Source organism: Medicago sativa, chromosome 2 (genome assembly GCF_051527215.1).
Source record: "Medicago sativa cultivar Bolivia chromosome 2, Bolivia_mono, whole genome shotgun sequence".
NCBI lineage: Eukaryota > Viridiplantae > Streptophyta > Magnoliopsida > Fabales > Fabaceae > Medicago > Medicago sativa.
Window position 1 is genome coordinate 24,107,284 of NC_140750.1, and position 26,358 is coordinate 24,133,641.

At 30.9% G+C, this 26,358-nt stretch overlaps 2 protein-coding genes across 2 annotated transcripts; one reads left to right on the forward strand and one right to left on the reverse strand.

The window, feature by feature from the left end:
• Positions 1-2,117, reverse strand: LOC146945696 (nifU-like protein 3, chloroplastic). The gene is made up of 4 exons (XM_085743988.1): positions 1,835-2,117; positions 1,478-1,598; positions 744-1,042; positions 1-386 (listed from the first exon to the last, which is right to left on the reverse strand). Exons 1-4 carry the CDS (start codon positions 1,952-1,954, stop codon positions 195-197), a joined length of 732 nt encoding a protein of 243 aa, XP_085600114.1. The 5' UTR covers positions 1,955-2,117; the 3' UTR covers positions 1-194.
• Positions 2,118-18,491: 16,374 nt separating this feature from the next.
• LOC146945697 (uncharacterized) lies at positions 18,492-21,489 on the forward strand. The gene is made up of 3 exons (XM_085743989.1): positions 18,492-19,013; positions 20,325-20,569; positions 20,791-21,489. Exons 2-3 carry the CDS (start codon positions 20,327-20,329, stop codon positions 21,319-21,321), a joined length of 774 nt encoding a protein of 257 aa, XP_085600115.1. The 5' UTR covers positions 18,492-19,013; positions 20,325-20,326; the 3' UTR covers positions 21,322-21,489.
• Positions 21,490-26,358: the final 4,869 nt, after the last annotated feature.

Below are 26,358 nucleotides of genomic sequence, written 5' to 3' on the forward strand. Positions count from 1 at the left end.
TCATACCAACCTGATTCCATTTAGAAGGCTAATGCAGAAAAAACCTTCCAATGACTGTTGAATACTTCATGTAACCTACTAGAGTAACTGACACTGAATTTCTTTTTTCAAGAAAAGTTTACATCTTTGTATTGATTTTTTATATTTCATCTTTTAACATACGAATTCAAAACATAAAGAACTAATATTTTACATCATTCTATTAGCTGCACAGCAGCAATAGAAGGTATCTTGTCTCTCAGCTTCTGTGTTAACGCAACACGAACTGTCATAACTCCTGCTGCCGGTCCACTTAGCCGAACTTTAATGATGTAATCATTAATCTCAACAAGCTCTAATGTTCCTCCCCCAGTTCCAATAAGATATGGTCTAATTTCTGAAAGAACCTGAAAAAATGAATAATTTTATATGATTCGCAATCTTTACATTAAAGCAACAAGAAGTTGTCACTAGCAACATCAATTATGCAGCTTATATAGATACATGTTAATGTTTTCTTATAGATAATTTCTCTACAAACATGTAAGGCACTATAAATATGAGAATATTTGTGAACTTAGATCCTGTTTGGATAAACAACTTAGTTAAGCACTTACCGAGTTACCGTATCAGGTCAAACTGTTTTCATACGCTATTCTTGAGATTTTATGGGAAGAAGCTTTTATGTTTTGTTACGAAGGAAGTGATATACAAATGAAATTATGGCAATGCAAGAAATGATGCATAAGTTTCCAATTACGTACACTTTCAACATTTTCTTCATTTAGCTCAAGACCAGTCTCAGTATCTAGTATCTGTTCAACCTCCAAGATTTCTGGAATCTTATCGCGAAGACGAGTCTCGATCCCCATCTTTAATGTCATGGTTGAGCTAGGACATGATCCACACGCTCCTTGTAGTTTGAGGATAACAACAAGACCATCTATCTCATGTAATGCCACATTCCCTCCATCAGCCATCAAACCAGGCCTTACTTCATCCAAAACTTTCTCTACATTCTCCTCTGTCAGTGGCAGGACACATCTCGGAGAAACAACAAGTCCTGCAAAAAAAACATTGCAATGTGAATGCTAGATTCAACTATTTTCTCACACCCTTGCAAGCTACTTGATTAGATGATTGCAATCTATGTAGCACTGTCACCTTAGATTGATGACGTGTTTGGTGTCTGACACCAACATGACACCGACATGTTACGTTTAATCACTTGTATTTTTTAAATTATTAACGAAAGCTACGTGTCAATATGAGTGTCGTGTGTCTGTATCATGCTTCATAGATTGCAATTTGGTAAAATCATGAATTCTTATTAAGGAACAAAATCACTCACACTTTCAATTCTCTTAGTGCTAAACAATTGAAATGTATTATACTAAACTACTAGTACTAACTTTCATCCAATAAAATCCAAGAATTGATTAAAATTTAACAAATAATCAATACAAGTATATTCAAATTGATGAAACTCTAGAAGAACCTGCTTTGTTTCTTGGAGCACGACGAGAGATTAGCCCGAAAACTTGCTTAATATTAATTTGATGACCTCTGAGAAAACAACTCTCATTTGATGAAAATCTTCTATTACCTGCTATAAGATTCTTCAAGAAAAAAAACAAAATATGAGTGATGTAAATATTCCAAAAAAAACTCACACATACCTATGAAACTCAGACACGGAGAAAATAACATAATTCAATGTAATTATATGTGTCTTGTCCGAACCATACATATCCGACACCAAAACACGCTTAATTCAAAGAGTATTTGTGCTTCATAGCACATAGACTTCACTTCAGACAAAAAAACAAGAAACATGAAGGAAGAGAAGTGGTACCTTAAAGAGACAAAAATGTGTGGACAATAATCTATGAGATGGATAAAGCATTGTAATTGTTGTTTTTGTTGATTTGATGAGGCATTGAGTTGTAGGAGTTGAAAGTGCACCACCCAACATTTGAGTGTGAATAATGATAAAAACAGTTCCAGAAAGCTATCATAAGAATGAGCAACAGGTGAAATTGATCCTTTTTGTAAAATAAAATATTGTGTCAATTGTTTTAGTTTTTGGAGCAAGTTTTGTGCTCAAGTTTATGATAGAAAGTATTTTTTTCTTGATTGGCTGACATTGATTATGTATGATGATAAATAAAACAAGAGTTCCTAAGTTTGTGGATAGAACTGAAACACAGAGCTGGATTTGTTTTAGATGATATGAGTTTTGGGCCTAGAGAAGAAATCAAATTTGCTGATTCTGTGACTCTTATAGTAGGGTGTTTCTAATGCATCCCCCATTTTCTTAATGAAGCCCCTCTATTTTGTTTAATTTTTTTCCAAAATATCTTATAAGTGTATAACTATAAACTTCAAAATATTTGTTCAGAAATTAATTTATGGAACACATAAATAAGTGTTTTGGAAGAATTAAAAATACATCCTTTCTTTGTACCAAAGAGAGAAAAAAAAATACATCCTTTCCAACAAAATAAGGGGCACCAACTAAAATTATAACATACGCATCATATACATGAAAAATACACATTTATATCACATAACATGTACAACAAGCATATTGCCCCTAACTCATTAGTCATTAGCTTATGCAACATTTATCACATCATCCTAAGATCACAAATTAATTAACCAACTCAATGCACCACATACCCTAGTCTCCCAACACAATGCAGCACATACCTTGATTGCTAATACAATTCATCATATAGCCCAACTCATGCACATGATTATAGAATGGGATTTACTTTTCCCACCCTATGGGTTTCCTCGCGCGCCCTTTTTTCCAAAAATGCCCTTGAGTTTCCGGATTTTATAATCCGGAATGGTGTTTTCTTTTGTTAAAGGGTGAAAAAAATGAGTAACAGACTTTTCCGGATTTTGTAATCCGGAAACTTCAAAAAATAGGGTGTGTTACATGATGTTTCTGGATTACATTATCCGGAAACCCCCTAAACACCCTTTTTCAAGGTAAAACAGTTCGGATTATATAATCCGAACTGTATCAGCATGAATTCTTAACATGTTTGTAACATGGATAGTCATTTTAGGGATAATATTAATCTTCCTAACTCTCATCCTTCTCTTTTTGGGTCATTGTTACCTGTTCTTGGTCAAAAATCGGGTTTTCGGGCTACTTGGGCTCTGTTTGGTAAAATTAGCTGATAGCTGATAAGCTAGCTGATAGCTTTTAGCTGATAAGCTAGTTGAAGTGTTTGGTAAAATTAGCTGATAGCTTTTGCTTTGAATAATAAGGGTAAATATGGAAGAAAAAATGAGAAGCTAAAAGCTATAAGCTCAAAAGCTACTTGAAGTAGCTTCTGAAAAATAGCTTATAAGCTCCTGAAATAAGCTATAAGCTCGTTGTACCAAACAGAGCTTTTGTGTTACCAAACAGAGCTTTTTTTGTCAAATGAGCTTATAAGCTAAAAGCTAAGAGCTAAAAGCTCTTTTTTTGGGTTTACCAAACAGAGCCTTGATCGGATTGCTCTGAAACTTACCTAGAAAATCAGAAATAATTCAAGGACCATGACTCTCGTGGGACTCCGCCCCTCAAAATCCAAAATTCCATCATTTAGACCCATTTTTCATTTTTTTTTAATTTTTCATATTTTCAGAAAAATCCGAAAAAATTTGCATTAGTTTTATTTGATTTTTAGAATTTTTTGGTGCTATTTTTATATTTTTATGATTTTATTTGATAGGTTTTTAGCATTTTTTACTTAGTTTTTTTTGTTGCTTTTAAAAGCAAAACTCAAAACTGCTGAAATGTGAGAGAGTCTGATGGCTGATTATACATAAGAATTGTCCGGATTATAAAATCCGAAATAGTAAACATGAATCCGGATTTTAAAATCCGGAATGCACAATGACGTTTTTGAAAATTACATAGGGCGCGGGAGAAGGCCATAGGGTGGGAAAAGTAATTCCCTTATAGAATAGCACCATTTCCCTCTAGGGGTTTTGTCAATCATTAAGTTAACTGCATTATCGATTTCACTATTTTTTAAAGCTTTTGTTGTAACATGTGATGCTAGAGCTTCTACCTTTATTAAGAAGGTAATTTGGAGTAAGACAATTGTTGTTTTGATATTGCTTCTTGCAAATATACTTGGGGGTTCCCTACTTTATTAGGATGGATTTTGACAGCAGCCGATGTGGTCTTTATCCAAATGTGTATTTCTTTAAGAGTTGGGTTTTAAGAATCGTAGGCAACAGAAGCAGCTTCTTTGTATAAAATGAATGGTCGTGATGTGTTTTGTGGAATAGGCCGGCAAAACAAATAGAAAATTGCTCTTCTCCGAACAAAAAACGTTCACTTCCATATAAACTAACTAAAATACTCCCACATAAGTTAACTCACATTTGGTAAGTTAAAGTATAACTACATGAGTTAACTTACGCTGAGGTTATAACCAACATGAGTTAACTCACGCTGGGTTATAACCTACGTGAGCTAACTCACGTGGGATGTACAAATGTAGCGAACACGACTTAAGTCATGTTGGGTTTAACATCTGCGTGACTTAAGTTACGTGGGAGGTATTTTCGAAGGTTTAGTTGGGAGTGTGCAATTTTTTTTTATGGGAGAAGAGTAATTTTCAAACAAATAAGGAGATTTTCACATGACTATTTTAGGGTCTTTAAAACTTATTTTTGTCACACTTACTGTTTGAACCTTATTATTTGAGGGTTTCTTTTCCCACCCTCCATGATATGTGTTCGGATTTTGTAATCTGAAATGAGGTTTTCCCCTATTTTCAATGTCCAAAAAATTAGTCATTGTCGTTTTAGTCAAGGTTAAACTTTTTTCACCAATTTGGATTTGAAAATAAAAATAAAAAATAAAAAAATTAGTATTTCGGATTTTATAATTCAAAAACCTTTTATGTCAAAATTAAATTTCACATTTTTTTTATTTATGAATTTTGGCACAAGAAGTTCATATTCTAAATCCGAATGGTTTGTTTTTTCGGGTTTTATAATCCAAACACTCCCTATACATGCTTCAGACCCCTTTTGTGTCAAAAATTCATAAGAAAAAAACGGAAAATTTAACTTTGACATAGAGAGTATTCGAATTATAAAATTGGAAGTACTTTTTTTTCGGATTTTTTAATTTGAATGTTTGAAGAAAAAACAGTTAGCCACGGTTGATAGTGGCAAATTTTTTATCCTTTGAAAATAGGGAAAAATCTCATGGTGAATTATAAAAACCGAAAATTTAAAGGCATTTCTGAAATTTTGGAGGGGGCGTGAAAAACATTCAGGGTGGAAAAAGAAATTCCATAACATTTCACATATCATTATTGTTGATTCCTATCTAAGTTTAAAGGAGAAGGTTTAAAAAAGGAGACAGAAAAAACCATAAGGAAAAACCATGAAGAATGTTGTTCACACATGGTATTTGGCTGGAAAACACCAGTAATTTACCAATATAACCTCATCGGCAGTTAACTGCCGATAAATTTTTAACTGACCGCAGTTAATTGCCGACAAACATTTTCATCTTTTACTTGTGTTTTTCAGCCTTATCACATGTGTATACAACAATTTTCAAAAACCATTGTCATGTGATAAATGAAAATGAATCTTCCTTTTTAAGTACAATACAAACAAGCTGATGAATGATAATAAAGTCGAATAAAAACTTACAAATAGTGAAAATACTTGAATCGTTATTCTAAAATAAATTTTGAAGTGTTTAGATATAAGAGAAATGTAAATAACACTCTCTTTCTAAAACTCATTATTTTATTGGATGAAACTCGTGTGTCTCACTACTTTATATGAGATCCATTTTTAATGTATGATGCCCACATGCATTAATTTCACCCAATAAAAAAGTGAGTGTTAGAGATAGTGTTCATAACGCACATATATTATCGAAACAAAAGATCTCATTAGAAAAAAGTTATATTAGCATCATGCAAATTTAATTTGAACGAAATCCACATGATTGCTACTAGGTCAACCATCATTGAATTGGATGTTATATTTAGTAGTATAGTATACGGTAACAATAGTTTTGTACATGAAGTAATTACATTCTAATTATTAATTCATATCTTCTTTAGGATGAAAAGAGGACTCAAGACTAAAAGTAGTTAAGGTGGAATGATTAATAGCCAAGCCAATATGAGTAGGTAACTAGTGAGCAATTTTGCATGATCCAATGTAAGTACCACCTTCTTCAAAAAAAAAATGTAAGTACCACCATGGTACAAAATAAAATTTTAAAAAATAACTAATATAGTCACAAATGTCATTTTGTTTTTGTGTGCATGTTGTGTGTGTGAACATTGAACAAGTAGAGTTGTGGCGCACTTAGTTAGTCACAATATAATTTCCAAGTAACCACTCAATAACTCTTCATTTCCTATACCACTTAGGTTTGCCACAATAACCAACCAAACCAACCAAGGGAAATGTGTGACATAAGACCAAATATTGCATTTTAATGTGAAGCACAATCTATAGTCCCACTTCTTAGTTAGGGATAATCTTAGTCATGCAACAAGACTTATATCTTTTTGACCAAGAAATAAAGTAACCTTATCCTATCCGACCAAAAGAGAAGTTTCTCCCTCTCCTTTTTATCTTAGTTTTCCAAATCAAATAATGTAACGCATCACAATATTTGTTTTCGTATCTTAATGTCATTTTTAGTCTTTGATGTTGCATGGTCGAATAAAAGGAAAAGGCTTGACTTGAAAGCAATATTTTGAATTTTATTTTGTCCGTCTCCTTAGTTGCCATTTTTTCTTTTCTCCTATCTTTTTCTTTTCATATAATTTGAATAATCCATTTAGAAAAGGTAACAACAACAAAAAAAACTTTACCTTATATACCATTTAGTTTATTATATATCTTCAAGTCTTATTTAGCCCGTAAAAAAACTCTTTTAGCCCGTTCCACCGTCCAACGATATACATATTATGTTATTAATTCAAATAAAGTCAGGTGATTTTTTTATACAAGTCAGGAGAGAGGACATGCATCAAGAGGAAGCAACAACATCTCAATTAAGTTGGTATTTCGATGAACCTCCATCTTATACCGTCAATCTCCAGGGGGGGGGGAGTATATACAAGATGGAGGACTAGACCAAAACCTTCAAAACAAGAAAGAAAAAGGAAAAGATAAACAACAGATTAAGAGAATCTGTAAATAGGTAGACCACATCTGTCTCTATAGAAATCAAAGTGTAAAACATGTGGTAAATCAGTCAATCAAACGGAGCCCTAAACTGAAAGACTCATACTAGCCAACTTGTCAGCGCAACAATTCCCTTCACATAAAATATGTGAAGAAATAACCTCGCACATTTCAATAAAGTCAGGTGAATCATATATAAGTGTTGTTAAACTTGAAAATTATTTGACGATTCGACAAATGGTTTTCAATGATGCTTTCTTTTATTCAGAAGATTATGGCCAAAATTTTGTGAATGAATAAAAAAAATTGAAGACTAAACTTATAATTTTTGTAATTTTGTAAAAACTAGAAATATATTTAACCTCTTTAAAAAAAATACCCCTAAATAAACCTTTTTAAAAAATCATTTAGTTTGCCACTTTAATCAACAAGAGTTGGGTATACTTCAAATTTTTAGGACTCAATAAATCTAATTCCGTAAAAGATATAACATGTATTTAACTTCTATTTCAAGATAACATACTAAATTTATAAACATTCCTCAACCCCTTCCCAACTCATTGGATTGTAAGATCTATACATCAAACACATGGACAGATTGTTTGTATGAAATTTTATTTTCTGACCCCATAACTTAGCAGATTCCTCCAAAGAACAAAAGTAGAACAATGCAATCAAACTATCAGATTCTTGTCTGTTGTTCAATTGTTTCTAAATCTCCAATCTTAACTTAATGCTTCACCCCATGTGATTGATAAAAACAACACTAGCTTTTTTTTGGATCTTGATGTCCAATAATTAAGTTATAAGAGAATCATTAAGAAAAAAAATATTTCATCCCCTTGACCATTTCTTTATAAATAATTGGCTCCTCTAAACTAATCATTTCACTTTAAAGAAAAAGAATAAGAAATTTCAAAGATGATGATATGATAAAAAAAAAAAAATTGATTCATTAATGTACATACAAATGTAATAATTTTTTGAGTATATGGTTGAAAGTTTTTATATTTAAAATGAGCTTACTTTAAGAGAATGTCCGTTTGGATTGGCTTTTGCAAAGCCAAAAGCAATTCTATACAGTTCTAAAAGCAATTCTACAATATTTCAACATGTTTGATTTGGCTTTTCAGAATTGCTTTTATCCTCCAAAAGCAATTCTCCATGAAGCTACAAATCCTAGCTTCTAGCTTTTCTAGAATCAATTCTCCAATAAATTTTATATTTTATTATTACAACCTATTATTTTCCTTTATTGCCCTTTATCAATTCTCTTTCTTTATCAATTCTCCTTTAGCTATGTCTATTTTAGTAATTATACATTCAAAAGCAATTTTGATCAAAATTATCCAAACAACATTCTGTGTGTTTAATCAATTCTACATAATTGTATCCAAACATAAATTAATTCTCTCTGAATCAATTCTGTCAGAATCAATTCTATCGGAATCAATTCTGTCAGAATCAATTATATTCAAAGCTGAACCAAACACACACTTATGTTTGGATACAATTATGTAGAATTGATTAAACAAACTGATTTATGTTTGGATACAATTATGTAGAATTGTTTTTGAATGTATAATTACTAAAATAGACATAGCTAAAGGAGAATTGATAAAGAAGGAGAATTGATAAAGGGGAATAAAGGAAAATAATAGGTTGTAATAATAAAATATAATATTTACTGTTTATAATTGATTCTAGAAAAGCTAGAAGTTAGGATTTGTAGCTTCATGGAGAATTGCTTTTAGAGGATAAAAGCAATTCTGAAAAGTCAAACCAAACACGTTGTAAATCATATGCCAAATACTACTAATGCAAAAAAACTAAAGTTGCAATTTCTGGCTTGTCATGGCTTTAGGGGATGCACTAACTTTTTCCTATGGAATTTTCTAATAGTAGAATCTAAATAAAATTATCAAAGAGCCAATAACTTATGAAAATGTCAGAGCCAGTCTGTGAAAGAAAAGAGTGCTCTTGTATTGTAACATTGTAACAACTTTGTACCTGCTTTGATATTTAATACTACTAACATAAGAAGAATGAAAATGAAAGAATAGATATATTATCATAAAAAATATACTTTTGACACAATAATTGAGAAGGGTTTAAAAAAAGATTAAGGAAGAAATAAAAAAGAGTGATATCAATGTCAGCACTAGAATAACATGGTGATGCTTAGGATATATTATTATAAATGAAGAGAGGGTATTGGATCCATAGAAGATAAGCCTTCATCTAAAAATGTTGAGATTCCTTTTGTCCTTTAAATATTATAATATCAATTTTAATAATGTTCTTATTTTAATCTTTGTTGGTGGGGAAGTCATAGTACGAATCTGATTCACTGAATGTGGGAGCTGAATTGGATTTAATTAACTTTTTCTTTCCCTCTTTAATTTATTTTTAACTAAGAATTAATCATGCTTATTTATCTTTGTGTTCCTTGATGACCAACCTGTGGGATTCCTTCCCTCTAATCTCTTTTATAAATTATAATTAACAATTGTATCAAAAATAAATTTTTAGGTGACCCTCTATTTGTCAGATGAGTCATATTATATCTGCTTAAGAAAAGATCAAGTCTAAGGAGCACAAAGGACACATATCTTGCATCATGCGTAAAAATTTACTATTAAATTAAATGAAATATGATGAAATTTAATAAATCAATAATGAAAATAAGGTTATGCATTATGTAATATTAATTTGTTTGTGCATATTAAATAGTGGTCTAAGGAAAATATAAGCTACTTTGCTCTTCTTTGTCAATAATGACAACTTTACTTTGAGGTCTTTGACAACACTGACATGGTTATTAATTATCTATATCATATATTATTAATTTGTTTCATCGTATCGAGTGATAATTGACATTAGTATATATGTACCCAAAAAAAAAAAAAAATCATATTAGTATATTGCTTTAAATCATGTGTGCTAATTACTTATAAGTTTTTTTTTTGAAATAATTACTTATAAGTTTTATTGGTTATGAATTTGTCTTTGATATTTTTTTTGGTTACGAAGGAACTGGGGTGTTTTTTTTAGTAGAGAATCTCTTAATTAATTTTTCAAAATAAATGGAAAATTCAATTATTATAATTTTAGGTGAATAAATATATATCATATAAATATATCATATTTATATGTGCATTTGTAAAATACAAGAAGAGGGTTCTTGTATCAAAAATAAAATAAATATCATATAAATAAATTACTACTTTTGGAAATGTGTAATTATATATTCTTTATACATCTAAAACAATACTAATAATTCAGCCCTCTATTTCTTTGAATTTTTCCAATGGAAAACATCTTTCATTTTTTTATATAGTATTTTGAATTTTTCCAATACTAGATTTTACAGGTATATTCATGCAAAAGTAGAGAATATGGGTCGTAACTCACAAAGTAAAATCTTTGAAAAAATAACAAACTACAAATTTACGTAACAAAATAAATACCTAATCTTTAATAACAACTTGTATTTTTAAGATAAAATTTTCTTTAACGTAATCTTAAAACAATAATTTTAGGACACACATTAGCGAAACACTATTATTTTAAGCAGCCAGATTTAGTGTCGGTGTCTTGATAAATGCTTCATGCAAAGGGCTCAATTATTTGTCATGAATTGTACTAATCTTGTTGATTAATAAACACAATTAATTAACATGGATACTATGATTTCAACGATGATAAAGCTATAGCAATTTTAGTCGTTTGCAAAACAGGCTGGCGTCATTTCAATTAACATTATATGATATGATAAAATAATATAAAGTAGGTACGATGCTCCCATTGGTGTTGATTATTGATCAATCAACAACCAAAAGTAAACAACACTTTAATTAAGCATGCTTAATCAAAAAGCTCGATCTTAGAGAGTCAATTGCTTCTTTAATCAATCTACTAATGAACCCACATGAATAAAAAACTTAACTAATTAATCAATAACCGATCCCAAAACATGCCAAATCAGAAAGTGAACATTAGATTTCTTGCACTATGGTTGGAACTTAGAAACAACATGATAATTTGATAATTTTCGTTCAAAAAAAAAGATAATTTGATAATTTAAGAGTAGGGTGTAGTACTATGTGAACAACTTTCATGGTTGGGTATGTGACAAATGTCACCCTCGTATTATTTTGACCCCACATTACAAAACATTTTTCTGGCCATACCTTATCAACAAGACATCCATGTGAAAGTGTGAGCTTCTTATGAAGTTGTGGATCATGACGTCTAATGTGATGAAAAGGACCAATCATATACAAAATTTCATTTTTAAATAGTGGGATACTCAAGTTCAAGTTCGTGATCAAAATATTTGTTTTTGTACTACGTGTATTTTGATTCAATTGAAGATTTATATTGTCACGGGTTTTTTTTTCTTTCTTATTGGATTGTGTACCCCATTTTATTAGGTAAAATATAATATAATAGGCTGATATTTTTTGGGACAATATGTTTACATATAATTGAGGATGGGAGTGGCTAATACGAGATTGACAGATCTTGTTTTGCAGTTTTTGTTTTATTCTACGTCCCTTCTATGGGGAAAGACCTTCCTAGGTCTTCAATGGTAAGTAATAATTTTTTTTTTAAGAAGCTTCAATGGTAAGTAATTTATTTAAGAATGTTAAATAAGTTGCGTTAAAAATTGGAAGATTTCACAAAAAGGATTTGAGTACCATGTTATTATCGCACATTATAAGCTAAAGTTTTGTAGTCAATTCTTCAAAAATCTATAAAATATTGTTTATAACATTTGTTTTTGTCAAGTAGTTTAGTGGCTAGAGCTCACACATTTTAATTGTAGAGAAGTAGAGTGTTTGAGGTTCGAACCCCGACCTCTGCATATAATATGTAACATTCCTACCAATTGAACTAAGCTCACTGAAATTTTATTTTATTTTCTTAACGAGTGGAAGTATTATTCTATAAGTTTTTCATGTTTATATTGACATTTATTTGTCACTAGAATAAGAATCCTCACTCCAACATCTTAGTTGATGATTGATGAAAGAAAAACATGAAAGAAAACACAAGCAATGAAAGAGAAGAGAAGAAAATATGATGGTGGTGTCAAGAAAGTGTGATGGTGGTGTGTGTGTGAGGGTCTACTTTCTTACGGCTTGTTCCTTTCTTAGGCTACAACGCGTGCCTTCCCCAATCTAATCCAAGTTTTGATTTTTCTCATCAAATCAAAGTTTCTTTTTCTCATAGTCTAAACAAATTATTAACAAGAAAAGGGGAAAAACATAAATATGGGAGAAATAAACTAAATAAAAAAAAATGACTTAGAAATAAAAAAGGAAAATAAATACCACATACATCGTTTAATAAACGAATTTAAAATATTTATTTTTGTTTATAATAGTGACTGGAAGGTGTACAAAGTTATTATGAAAATATCCCTATAAAACATAATAAACAATCAAACATACTGTTTTTTCCCTTCAAATTTTTGCTTTTGAACTCGGAGACAACTTAAGTAAAATCTAATCGATCTATCCAATATTCTTCTAAAACATGCATATCATGAGCAACATTCATGTTAAGGATCTGACCACGAGTTTATGAGATCAAATGGAAGACTATTTTGTGTATATATATCACTAATCAAATGAATGAAAGGCACAACCAATAACTCTTATATGACAACCTTCGTAAAACTGTGTACATGTACCAACCTCCTTGTTTCTACCATCAATGACCATTTGTGTCTACTAAATAAGTCTCTTTATGGACTCAAACAAACACCTTATGTTTGGTGCCAACGTTTTACCAACTATGCCGCTACAATGAGACACACAATGGACGCGTGCCTTCCCCGACCAATAAATTGATTATCTCCGACTTGAAACGATTAATATAAAAAAAAATCGATATAAGATGTTGACAAATATATTTGACCAACAATTTTTTTTCCTAATATCCTTTTAATTTGTTTTACTAATATAAAATCTTAATTATATATAAGTTGAAGTTACTAAAACATATCTTTGAAATGTATCTCTCAGTCATTTCAATTTCAAATCCTACAAGAACAAGACAATAGATCTTAATCCCGCAACGTGAATCTAATTTTGGCCATATATAAAAACGAAACAAACAATATAATCCACAAAGGATCTAACAAAGTCACAAAATAATTGGTACTCCAAAATAATATATGTTTGAGACCTAGCTAAGATTTTATTACCGTCATGCTGAGGGCAACTCGTGACAGCATAGAAACACTGTTGTTATTGTTATTGAATCGAGTCTGTTTGGTTCAGCTTTTGGCTTGCCAAAAGCAATTATAAACAGTGCCAAAAGCAATTCTAGCCAAAAACAATATGTTTGGTTTGGTTTTTCAGAATTGCTTTTATTCTCCAAAAGCAATTCTCCATGAAGCTACAAATCATAGCTTCTAGCTTTTCTAGAATCAATTATAAACAGTAAATTTTATATTTTATTATTACAACCTATTATTTTCTTTTATTGCCCTTTATCAATTCTCCTTCTTTATCAATTCTCCTTTAACTATGTCTATTTTAGTAATTATACATTCAAAAGCAATTCTACATAATTGTATCCAAACATAAATCAGTTTGTTTAATCAATTCTACATAATTGTATCCAAACATAAATCAATTCTCTCAGAATCAATTCTGTCAGAATCAATTCTATCAGAATCAATTCTGTCAGAATCAATTATATTCAAAGCTGAACCAAACACACACTCAAGCAGGAAATTGAGTTCTACAAATTTTTATAACAAATAATTTTTTTTAGAAAATAACAATATGTAATAACATACTGTAGGTAATAACATCATCCTCCAAAAAATGGGATAGTGATATATTTCTTTCTGAAGTAGGTATTTTTTTGTGCAACAAGGCATTATTTTATTGTACCTCTTATCTTTATATGTTGTTGACTGTCATGTCCCATTTGGGATTGGATGGTTCACATGGCCAACCTAGACACATCAACTTCTTAACGCAATATTATTATTATAATTATTCCATAAAAAAAAAAATCTAAAAATACATCTTCTAATTTTTTTTTTATTCTATGGCACACCTTGTGATATGGTTAGTTATTAATATAATTTCTATGTCTTTTCAAAAAATATAAACGTTGAAATTAAATTTATGTGTATGTCATGCCCGTAGGCCGTAGAGAGTTAGAATAAGACGCACAAGTCTCACACAATATAAGAACGACAACCACCGTTTAAATTCATATAAACTTTAACTAATAATTGATGGCATGGTTTTTTGAATTTTCCCCTAAAAAAAAGATAGTGTTTTGAATTTTCGTAAAAGAAATTTGATAGTATTTTAAATGAGACTATAACATAATTAGAGTTGTCGTATGCTTTTGATCTTTTAGGTAAGGGAGATCGAGTAATATGTGTGTGTGTGTGTTATGCAAAGATCAATTTTTCATCTTTCAACTTACAATGTTATCATATGAAATAATTCATTCAGTCTTAATATAAGTAAAAATGTTTATATATTTGGATCAAATATATGTATACCATTCAAAAAAGAAGAAAAAAAAACAGAACAAAGGGAGTACATCCATTAGATACCCTCTAATCTAATGCATCATCATATCCAACAAGGATTGAACAAATATAATAAAGATTTCACCTCAAAAAATTATAGTACATGTTTTTTTTTACGCAATATAATAAAGGTTTGACCTAACATATATATATGAAATAGTACATGTTTTAATAAAGATTTTATATGAAATATTTTATTCTTCCTTATTTTATTTTAAATAAAATAGGTGTGAAATATCAACCAATTTTGTTGATGATTAGCCTTTGCAAAGTAATATGACATGTCACTTTTAATGATCTTGTTGCAAATATTAAACATTTTTTTAAAAGAAAATGTTAAAGAATGTTCATAGAGTAGTGTTTTAAAGACAAATATAAAAATTGTGTTAAAAAATAGTGTATTCAATTTTTTTAAAAGTTTAAATGTTATTGTTTCTAATATAAATGATCTATTTTTTTTTGTTTCTTTAACAATTGTTCTAACGAGATTTATATAGACATGACCTTTCTAAATGGATATATGAGTAAGTGCACTTTGTTGAGTGGTAATGATAGATAATGAATATCATAAACCATAATTATCATTATGGTTTATGATTTTACTAATAATCATGCTCCTAATTACCCTCACTCTCATGCAAAATAAAGAGGTTGAATTATGGTCTGTTTCGGTTAAATGACTATGATTACATGTTGAACTTACTAACCATTTAAATGATGTTCATTCAAACCTTAAAATTGATTGTACGTATATGAGTTTGATATTTAACAAAAATAATAATTATTCAAACTTTATTTATCTTTAAGCTGGAGTCTAAATCATTATAGTCTAATGGAGAATCCATATGGGTTGGTCTGACAGTGTTGACTTGAGACTTTAGAACATATTTTTGTTAAAGTCTCAGGTTCAGGTTCGATTCTTTCCCATATCAATTTAAATAAGTTAGTTTAATTTCTTCAAGAAAATCTAGAGTTTAATGGAGAGTAAAAAAAAGTTTTTTTTTAAGCAAAAGAAAGGGTGCAGAGGGATCTCCAACTGCAGCACCTTGAAATATATAAATAGAAAAGAAAAAAAAATACAAAAGAGAGGGGGGACATAAACCAAAACCGTCCTGGATAAAAGAAGAAAAAGACAAACCAAAACAGGTAAAACAACCAGAAGGTAGAGGAGCAACATTAAACCAAATTACTAGCGAGGTGAACGACCGGAAACCCCAACCTTAAACCCTTTGAAAAAAAGTTAGAATGCTTGAATATCATTTTCAGAAAAATCAACAAAGCCAAAGAAAGAGGTGACCAAAGATATATAAAAAATGTACTGTAGTACTAGAAGAGCACACATGTGCATTGTTTTGAGTGCAATTTGTAGAATCAAATGTAGCATACTAGTATTAGATCCTTTTACAAGACTATGAGTTATCTGAAAAGCTAGCCACCAAAGGAGATTTTGGATAGGAACTTAAAAACAAAAGTACAAACTGGCATGTCCACATATATGTATAATGAAATGAAATGTTTTAAATAGAAAAATCTACACATTGCTTAATTATCAAAAACATACAAGGATTGTGTGGACCTTAAATTTATCTGGATCACAATTTTGGAATCTTTTAAGTTTTTTTTGGATTTTTAAAATTTATTACTGAAAGTCCTTCTTCACCCTTCATCTGTTGGATGAAAATGATGCTACATTGTGGGGCCAAGTTTCTTTTCTTTGAATCCTGATTTTTATGTTTTCTTCAAATAACTACCGACAACTCATTGGGAAAAACTTCAAGTTTCAGTACTTTTTCATATAACTTATATTTAATGAGGTTCCTAGAAATATTTCCATGTTTTTTCAATCAACATGTGTTAGGTTTTAAATTGCAATCGCAGTTGGGTTGCGATACTTGATATAATAAAAAGTTGCCGTCAAATACGAACACGCTTGATGCGACCTAATTGCAGCTACGACGATGTAATTGAAGATATGTAAAAAAAAAATCTTAATGGCATGACCATGATTTTAAACTATGGTCGTATAATTCCATTGCTATTCTTTATATTGCAGAGAATCGCAATCAAATACAACTTATGAAGGTAAATCATGGTTGCATTTGGATCTCAGAGATATTGAAAACCTTGATTTGACAGTAACACTAAAATAGTGAAGATGGGACACATCTGCAATGGGAACATCCATATTGGATGCACAATAGATCATATGCTTTCTTTTTCTAGTTCATACATAACATTTATTCCATTATCATTATTTTCAATGTTCAATTTTCAATCATAGTATTATTTTATAGCACCTTAGTCCTCTAGGCTCTAGCATATAGAAATTCAAAATAGTAGGTTTTAAATTCACTTCTTTATTTAAAGTTGAAACAAAATTTGCTTTTCCCGGATTTTTTTTTTTTTGGACTGACATGAAACTAATAACAACCAAAATAAAACTTAGCAGCATATAAGGAAAAGGGCCAATTTTATTTTTAAAAAATTGTTATTTATGTTGTCAATCCTTTCATTTGAAGTAAAGGCAAAGGAAAAGTTTTTCTTTGAAAATTCTTGTCAATTAGTTTTTCTAGATTTGAGATGAAGTTTAGGCATGATCCTTAATCATAGCTTTCAACAAGACTTTTATGTGTATGAAAGTAATTATTATTTATGATGGAGTACCGACGCAGATACAACGTTTATATTGACACGTTAATATCGGTAAAAAAATTGAAAAAATAACTTAATTTAATATAATCATATGAGTCGATATCAGACACTGATATGTATCAAAAAACGAAACATTTTAAGAAGTATCGATGCTATAGAGGTCATTATCAATTTCAAATCCCAAGCCAATGAAATTTTACACTTTCCAAACTAAATAGAATCCCAATAAAACACCTGAAATAATTAGTACAGTGGTGAAATCTCAATCTGAAACTCAAGAGATAACTGTAGATATTGTTCTGCATGTACGGAAAGAATAATCAAATCTCAATCGTTGGATATCAAAAAACAAAGAAAAAGAAAATGATGGTAGGTCCTACAAAGAAAGAAACACTAATAACTTTGATTGTTCATGCATATCTTGATCAAGTCCTATACAAAGACTTTGTCTGGAATATCTTGTTCACTGGCCTACATTGGCTCATGTTTAGGAGTGTCATTTGTTTTCATTATTATTATGCAACTTTGTGGCCCCTACTCTCCCATTCTTTTCCACACATTACAGTAAAGCCTAAATCTATAATTATAATATATATATACAAGAAATTAATAGCTGATGTGGACCATTTTGATAGGTGATTCAATATGAATCGATACTTAAAAATCATTTGAAACTCGATCGGTGACGGACATTACCTATCTAGAGTATAAGATTGCAACTTTCTTGGTTCTAACGGTTGATATGCTAACTTGATCGGTTTTGATCAGGCAAATACACAAAAAAATGAACATGCATGTTTTAAAACTCAACTCGTATTTTTTTATTTTATATTATTCGAACTAAACCAATCAAGTATGAAGAAAAAAAAAACGGATCAAGTCACCATTTCTGGTTTACCATGGATCATCTATCAAGGTAGTCCACCATAAATCTACCTAACAAATATGCAGTCACAACATATATTTTTGTACACATTTCATTGTAGATGCTACTTTATTTTATTACTTCCTAAAGCATCTCAAGAATATGAATACAATGGGATGTGATTGGACATATAACTAAAATATTTTTTTAGTGTGATTGCATATCATTAAACTCATAAACTAAAGCATATGTTACAAATACAAAATATTCATATTATAATAACATATCCCTCTCTCTCTCTCTCTCTCTCTCTCTTACTCAAAATCATTCAAGACTCTCAAACATATACAGACACATTGCTGCTCCAGCTTTTGCCTTGCCTCCTTCCTTCACAGCCTGTCAAACCTAAATTATTACCTCAACAACATCATTATTCCAGTTTTTATATAAAAAAATTGTTCCCCTAGGTTGCTTTGTTGATGTTTCAACCCAAAAGAATATGAACTGCCAAGTGTCTTCATGCTGTCTATGACCTATCTTCAAATTCTTCAGTGCTTGGATTGATCCGTCCTTTTATTTTTATTTTTTCCAACCATGATTCAAGGAAAACCATATAGATATTAATCATCCACTTGTGTTATATTAGTATTGGTTTAATAGTATTAAACTTTATGGATAAAAATGTTGGCATGAGTGAAGAACATGTTCAATGAACTTCTTCAAACAAAGCTGCAATTTTGCTACTTCTTACAACAGGTGATCTTTTACATCAACTTTAAAGCATATATATCTTTTCCTAATCATAATTCATAATCCTTTTTTTCTTTTCTTGAGTATTCTTTTTTCTTCACTCAAATAACATGAAGGTGTTGAAATTCTTAGATTTATTGCTTCTTGAGTACTTCATTAACTGAGAAAGTTGATGCATAATTTTTTATTCAAGAATAACATAAAAAGAAATTTTTTTCTTACATGGACATGTCTTTAACATTTAAGCTTAACCTATGCAACACGGACACTTCTCAGATTGGGGTGTCCTGGTGTCGGATACGTGTCGTGTCCAGTGTCGGCATGTCAGTGTATGTGTTGTGTCTGGTATCTGTGTCTGTATCCATGCTTCATAGAGCTTAAGTGTATATATATGTGAAGGGTGTAATCTTTTAATTTATTTTTTTGAATCATTATTTGAGCTTCAATATGTATGTATAAAGTTTTGTTATTGTTGCTCTTAGAAAAGAAAAATAAGAAACTTTTTTCTTTTCACTTGAGACATGCTTTATGAGAAACACAATACTTTTCTGTGCATAGTTTCTAGTAATAGTGGATGAAGACTACTGTAATGGTCCTAGTCTTGTGACAGAAACACATAAATGCCTGCACATAATGTTCATTCATCATCAAAGTTTCTGGAAATGTTTTGTTTACACTTTTGAAACTTTTTTCTAAGAAAATTCTCTCTGACTACTTCCTCTTCTATTTTTGGTTTAGTAAAGTTTCCTCTGTTTTGACAAATTTACTCAAACAAGAAACTAGTACTGTTCCTATTTTATTATTATTCTTCAACAAAAATGTTAGTACAGTTGCTATATATGGCTTGAATCTATGCATACAAAAAGGCAGCAACAAAATCTTGCAAAGATAATATTTTCAGATCATGGTTTGAAAATTCTTGTTGTTGGTGTCAAATTATTCTTACAATAAGGTTTCCATTAATATTTAGTGTTTGGATATTTAGATTCAATTTTTACATTATTTCTTCACAAAACATATTTGTAAACTGTTTGTTGACTTATTTTACTAACAAATCTAAAAGTGTCCTACACTTCAATCTCCTACACTTAAAGTCTTGTGATCTCCTACACTTCAATCTGATTGAAGTCGTGTCTGGTGTTTGAGACCGACATGACATCGACATATGTTGCTACATTCAATTGCCAAAGTGTCAATGTCTAGTTTAGTATCTGTGCTTCATAGTTTATGATAGTTAGAAACAAGCTTGTAAGTTTTTTATTTTTTCGGAAACTCATTATAAGCTTCATAGCTTATAAGTATTGATTTGCATTTCAGGAATGGGAACAAAAATTGAATATTCCATAAATCCTCTAGCATACTCAGTAGATTGCAACAACTTCAGTGTGGTTGGTGTTGATGCCTGGCAGCATTATCAGAACAAAGGATTGAAAGTGAGTAACAAACATTGCAATATTGGAGTTAATAACTTGCAAAATCCAATGGATAGGATACTTGACAGAAACAACATGGAATCCATTAGAAAGACAATGCAGATACAAGAGGATATCTTCAAAAACCAGGTATCATGTCAATGTAGTATGCTTTATCTTGCAAAATTCAAGTTTCCATTCAATTTGTACCATAAGGTTGCATAGCATGATATGTAACATTATTTGTGTCAATTTTATTAGAACCTATTGTCATTTAGTACCAACTATGTTTTTATTTGATGCATGATATGCAATTAATTAAAGTTGTTATTAGTTTGAAAAATTATTAATTAGTATTTGAAAATTTGTAGGTAAAGGAATTACATAGAGTATACAATGTGCAAAAAATGCTAATGGATGAACACAAAAATGAAGGCAAGCAAAATAATTTTTGGACCCCTATGAATGGTAGCATAGGTATAAACCAACCTTATTTTGTTCAACAACAAAAACCAACACAAATTTCATTTAGCCATGTCCAAATTTTGAAAGAGGAATTATACATAAAGGAAAGAAGTGGAAGTTGTTCAGGAGAAATAATCAAGAAAAGACAAAAAGATTTTGATCTTGAAAAGCCAGCAGCAGCAAGTGATTGTGATGAAGATATGGAAGTGGATTTGACTTTATGTATAGGAAGCAATGAAAGTAAGAATAAGAAGAAAAAGTCTTATATGCTTCCAAATGGAATGAAAACTAAGGAGTTAAATTCTTATCTCTCTTTTCAATCAGATAGAATTGGAGATTATAGTGACCCCACTACACCAATGAGCAGCTCTAGTGTTACATTTGATCAAGATAAAAAGGGGCCACATTGGCTTTCTCAAGGTTTAAAGCTTAAATAGAAACTTTAATTTATTTAACTTGTTTAATTGTATTAATATTATTCCTATTTACACTAATCATGGACCACTCAATTTATTATATGGTTCATGTGATGTGATCATATTCCTAGATGAGTTTTTTACTTTATTCCAATAAAATGGATAACTTATATATATAGTTTCTCATGATATGAGTGTGTCACTTTCTGTATATAGATAAGAGTTGGTATATGAAGTGATTCTTAAATTACTTTGATGCTTTATATGAATTTGAAGTATGTAAGGAAAGTTCCGTCAAAAAAAGTATGCAAGTAAAGTCCACTCTCAAAAGACTATATATCAAATTAAAAAGCTTAAATGTTCTTTCTTGGCCCAATTTCTCAATTTGACTATGTTGTTATCTCGAACCTTGTTATGCCAAAAATAAATAAATAAATGTACCACCACAAAGTAAGATAAGAGAATCAAATAGTGAAGTCTAAACAATGGCTATCAATATCATTGCTGTGCAGATTATGTTTTTTTTCCAACATATAAAGTGCCTCTTACATCTGATTCAATTCTGCACATTTGATGCAAGTTTTTGACTTGAATATTAAACTCTGTTCTGAGCAAAATATTTTTACCCCTTGCTAACTATGAAACACGGGATGAGTTGTTTACGACCTTGTTTTTTTGAGGGGAAACAAAAAAAAAAAAAGTTTTAGCAGAGTAATAATATAATTTTTGAGTTTGCTCAGGATACTCAAAATCTCATGATCGGCTTTGCTATGAAGAACGCACACCTTTAAGATTAGATGTATCTTTGTTTGCGACACATGTATGATATATGTCCGATAAATTAGACAAGTGCACCGAAAAATAATCCTTCGACAAATCTAAGACACTCATTGGACACATCTTAGACACATCTAGGAGTTTAAATGTGTCATAGGATTGATGATAAATGAGGGTGTTAAAGACATTGAATTGGAGAGCATCCTTTTTAGTATTTTGGAAGTAGATTGATGAATGGAGGTGAAAAACTATCATATCCTGTTTTAACAAAATTTACTAAAATAAGTTGCTCAATTTATATCTTTTATAAATAATGTTTATATTATATTTTTATTATTATAATATAATAAAGAAATATATATGGGTCCCCATATGGACCTCAACAAAGGATCCAACGGTGGATCTATACCAATTTTAGTAAAATATTAGATTTTGTCAAAAAAAAGAGAGGAAGGAATTGTTAAATAAGCTAGGATCTTCATCCCAAAAGTTAGCTCAAAGGATGAGGGTATTCAAGCATATTTATACACTCAACAGTCTGGGAACCTGAGCGATGTGGGACTAACAACTTCAACACTCACCCTCACGCCTAGCGTGGGCCTGGGTTCAATTCTCACATCACAATCCTTAACCCGACTCCCAGGAACCTAAGCGATGTGGGACTACAAACAACTTCAACACCCACCCTCACGCCTAGCATGGGTCTGGGTCCAATTCCCACATCACAATTCTTAACCCGGCTCTAATACCATGTTAAATAAGCTTAGATCTTCATCCCAAAAGCTAGCTCAAAGGATGAGGGTACTCAAGCATACTTATACAATCAACAGTCTGGGAACCTGAGCGATGTGGACTAACAACTTCAACAGAAGTGTGCTATTTTACTAAAAATGAAAGAGATCCACATACGTCCACCCACGTCTGGTGTGCACATCATGTGTGATGTGTCTCTGACATTAGTAGTGTAAGCGTACGTATTAATCGTGTTAGATGTCCTTGTCGAAATCCGTTCTTCATATCTTGTTGCTAGAAGAGATCTCGAGACCCAATATTACTGTAAGCCAATTCTTGTCTATTAGACACATACACTTAAAGGAGATTTTTACAACTTAATTGTAGAGCTGTCAAAACGGGCGGCCCGGCCCTAAACGGCCCGGCCCTAACGGGCTCGGGCTTTATCGGGCCGGGCCAAAAAACCCGGTTGGAAAACGGGCTTGAAATATACTACCCGAGCGCAGCCCTACACGGGTCGCGGCCTAACGGTCCGGTCCGTATTAAAAATTACATTTTTTATATAAAAAAGTACTATAAAATACTCCTATAAATTTTTTCATAAATAATATTTTTAATATGCTTAAATAATGTCTAGCACAAAAATAAATTGTAAATATTTTCGTACACTAGTTGTAAACAATTTTAAATAAATTAGTTACGTTATGGTTATAGATATTTATATATTCGATCTTTAAAATTATAAATAACGAAACGAGTAAATATAATTTTATATTACATTTATATGTGTTAATTCATTGAATTTTCACTTTGATAATCAACAAAGTAAAGAATTATTTGAAAAATATATATAATTTATAGGATTTTTTTGTTATGCGGGCTAACGAGCTACCCACGGCCCGTTCGGGCTACCCCTAACGGGTACCGGGCTTTTTAGGGCCGGGCTAAAAAGCCCTATTAAAATTCGGGCTCAATATTTAAGGCCCAAGCCCTATAATTAATTGGGCTAAACGGGTCGGGCCGTACCGACCCGGCCCGTTTTGACAGCTCTACTTAATTGTATGGAACCAAATGGTGAATGCTTAAGAGTCATTGAGAAAATAAGTTTGTTATAGAGATGAATATGTCAACACGTAAGACATGATTAGGAGGATATAGGTGGTATCTGACTGATTCAAGTGAATGCAAATATGATGTTTCAATCACTTTTTGATAATGAAGTGGCTCACAAGCACTTATATAGTACTTTCAAGGCTTGTGGTAATAAAATATTAAGAGTTTTTTTTCCACCCCTCTTATTTGGTTCGGATTATGAAATCCAAAATATTGTAGCATATTGAAGGTTGTTTTTAACTTGTTTTTACACTTATTGAATTTTATAATTCGAAATGTTATAGAGTGTGTAAAAATCCAATAGGGTGCAAAAATAAATTCTCAAATATTATTAATTAAGCCTTTCTTATTGGAGATTGGCCTTATCTATACATGATTGAAAGGCTCAAGAATTCGGCTCTTTACCCAACCAAAAATGCCCATTCTCAACTGAAATGACTATAATGCCCATGTGTGAGTTAACTCACGCTAGTGTAAATCTTTGTGTAAATCTCTGCGTGAGTTAACTCACGCAACATGAGTTTAGAATTTCAGTTGGGAATGAGCAAAATGTGTTGGGTAAAGAGCGGAATTCAAGGCTCAATACCTTTTGGGTCCATCCAATATGATATCGGATCCGTTTATTATAGATTAAACATTGAGTTTCTCAAGGTTTAAAGCTTAAACAGAGAGTTTATAAATTAACTTGTTTAATTGTACTATTCATCTTTGCTAAACATGGACCGCCATGAATGTATATGGTTCATGTGATGTGAGCATATTCCTATGAGTTTTTACAATAATTCCAATAATTGTTTCATTTGAGTGTGTCACTTTCTGTATCTAGCTTAGAGTTTGAAGTAATCCTTAAATTGCTTTCAGGTACAAGATGTTATTTTCATATTGTAAAGGATGAACCTAGTACCACTTGATGCTTTATGTGAAATTTAAATATATAAGGAAAGTCCGCTCATAAAAGACTATATATCAAATTAAAAAGCTTAATATTCCCTGGCCCAAATTTTTGTGTTGACTATGTTGTTATCCTGAACCTTGTTTTAGCAAAAAAAGAATTATAAATAAATATGCTCCATCACAAAGTAGGATAAGTTCATATCATGGTAAATTCGGCTTAATTGCATGTTTGGTCCCTTATGTTTATTTTAGTTTTCAAGTTGGTCCCTTATGTTTTGAAAGTTTCAAGTTGGTCCCTTACGTTTTAAAAGTTTTCAAGTTGGTCCCTTACGTTTTGAAAGTTTCAAGTTGGTCCCTTACGTTTTGAAAGTTTCAAGTTGGTCCCTTATGTTTATTTTAGTTTTCAAGTTGGTCCCTTATGTTTTAGACCGACTTGAAAACTAAAATAAACATAAGGGACCAACTTGAAAACTAAAATAAACATAAGGGACCAACTTGAAACTTTCAAAACGTAAGGGACCAACTTGAAAACTTTTAAAACGTAAGGGACCAACTTGAAACTTTCAAAACGTAAGGGACCAACTTGAAAACTAAAATAAACATAAGGGACCAAACATGCAATTAAGCCTGGTAAATTCTCATAAATGGCTATCAATATCATTGCTTTGTAGATTATCTTTTTTTTCCAAAAATAATTGTCTTAAAATGGAAAATACGGAATTTTCAGCAATTTCTTGTCCACTAGACTCATCACTAATGCATATGAGGACAAAATTCACAGCTACAGTGGGTGGTCAAGAGTCGATAAAAAAATAAGTTTGTTATAGAGATGGTAATCTCAATGCATAAGACATGATTAGAAAAGATTTAGGTGATATATGCTATTGGTTGTATAGTTCAAACTACGGGTCAAGAGGATAATATGAGTCCAAAGGATTATGTATTTTAGCTGGTCAAAAAAAAAAGGATTATGTATTCTATATGATTATGCACCCCTGAGGATTACCATAGAGGATGCACCATAGAGGATCCGATGGTTTACTAGTTTAGTCTATAGTTGCTATGATGTATACACTTTAGATTAATATAAGTATCTTAGAAGTTAATAACTAGCTGGAAGTTAGATGGGATAAGATTAAATTAGTTAGTTAGTTAAAGATAAAACTTTATTATAAAGTTTACTTGGCATTCAAGTAACCATAGTTAGCATAACCCACTCTATATAAAGGGGTCATTGCAACGTGTATTTCATCATGTGTTTTCACAATTTCTCCATTCAATAAAATTTACTTAGTTTTCACTCATACTCACTCATTCTTCTTCTAAATTGTTATTCATCTTACACTTAGTAGTTAGCTCTTCAGCTCAAAATAGTGGTATCATAGATATTATACGATTAAAGAAAGTGAATCTTTCATAGTGAGAAAAGATTCAGATGGCAGGAAACGGTACTTTTAATGCGTACCTTCCAGTTCTTGATGGCAAAAACTGAGAAAGATGGTTTAGGAAGATGAAGATGATTTTTGCAGTTCATGATGTGTA

What these genes read in the sequence shown, in the direction of transcription:
- LOC146945696 (XM_085743988.1), bottom strand. Translation starts at nt 1,954, where the DNA reads ATGTTGGGTGGTGCACTTTCAACTCCTACAACTCAATGCCTCATCAAA. An exon ending in TGCTCCAAGAAACAAAGCAG is followed by an intron (nt 1,043 to 1,477) that starts GTTCTTCTAGAG and finishes TTTTTTTTGCAG; the next exon opens with GACTTGTTGTTTCTCCGAGA. An exon ending in ATGAAGAAAATGTTGAAAGT is followed by an intron (nt 387 to 743) that starts GTACGTAATTGG and finishes TCATTTTTTCAG; the next exon opens with GTTCTTTCAGAAATTAGACC.
- LOC146945697 (XM_085743989.1), top strand. Translation starts at nt 20,327, where the DNA reads ATGGGAACAAAAATTGAATATTCCATAAATCCTCTAGCATACTCAGTA. An exon ending in AGGATATCTTCAAAAACCAG is followed by an intron (nt 20,570 to 20,790) that starts GTATCATGTCAA and finishes GAAAATTTGTAG; the next exon opens with GTAAAGGAATTACATAGAGT.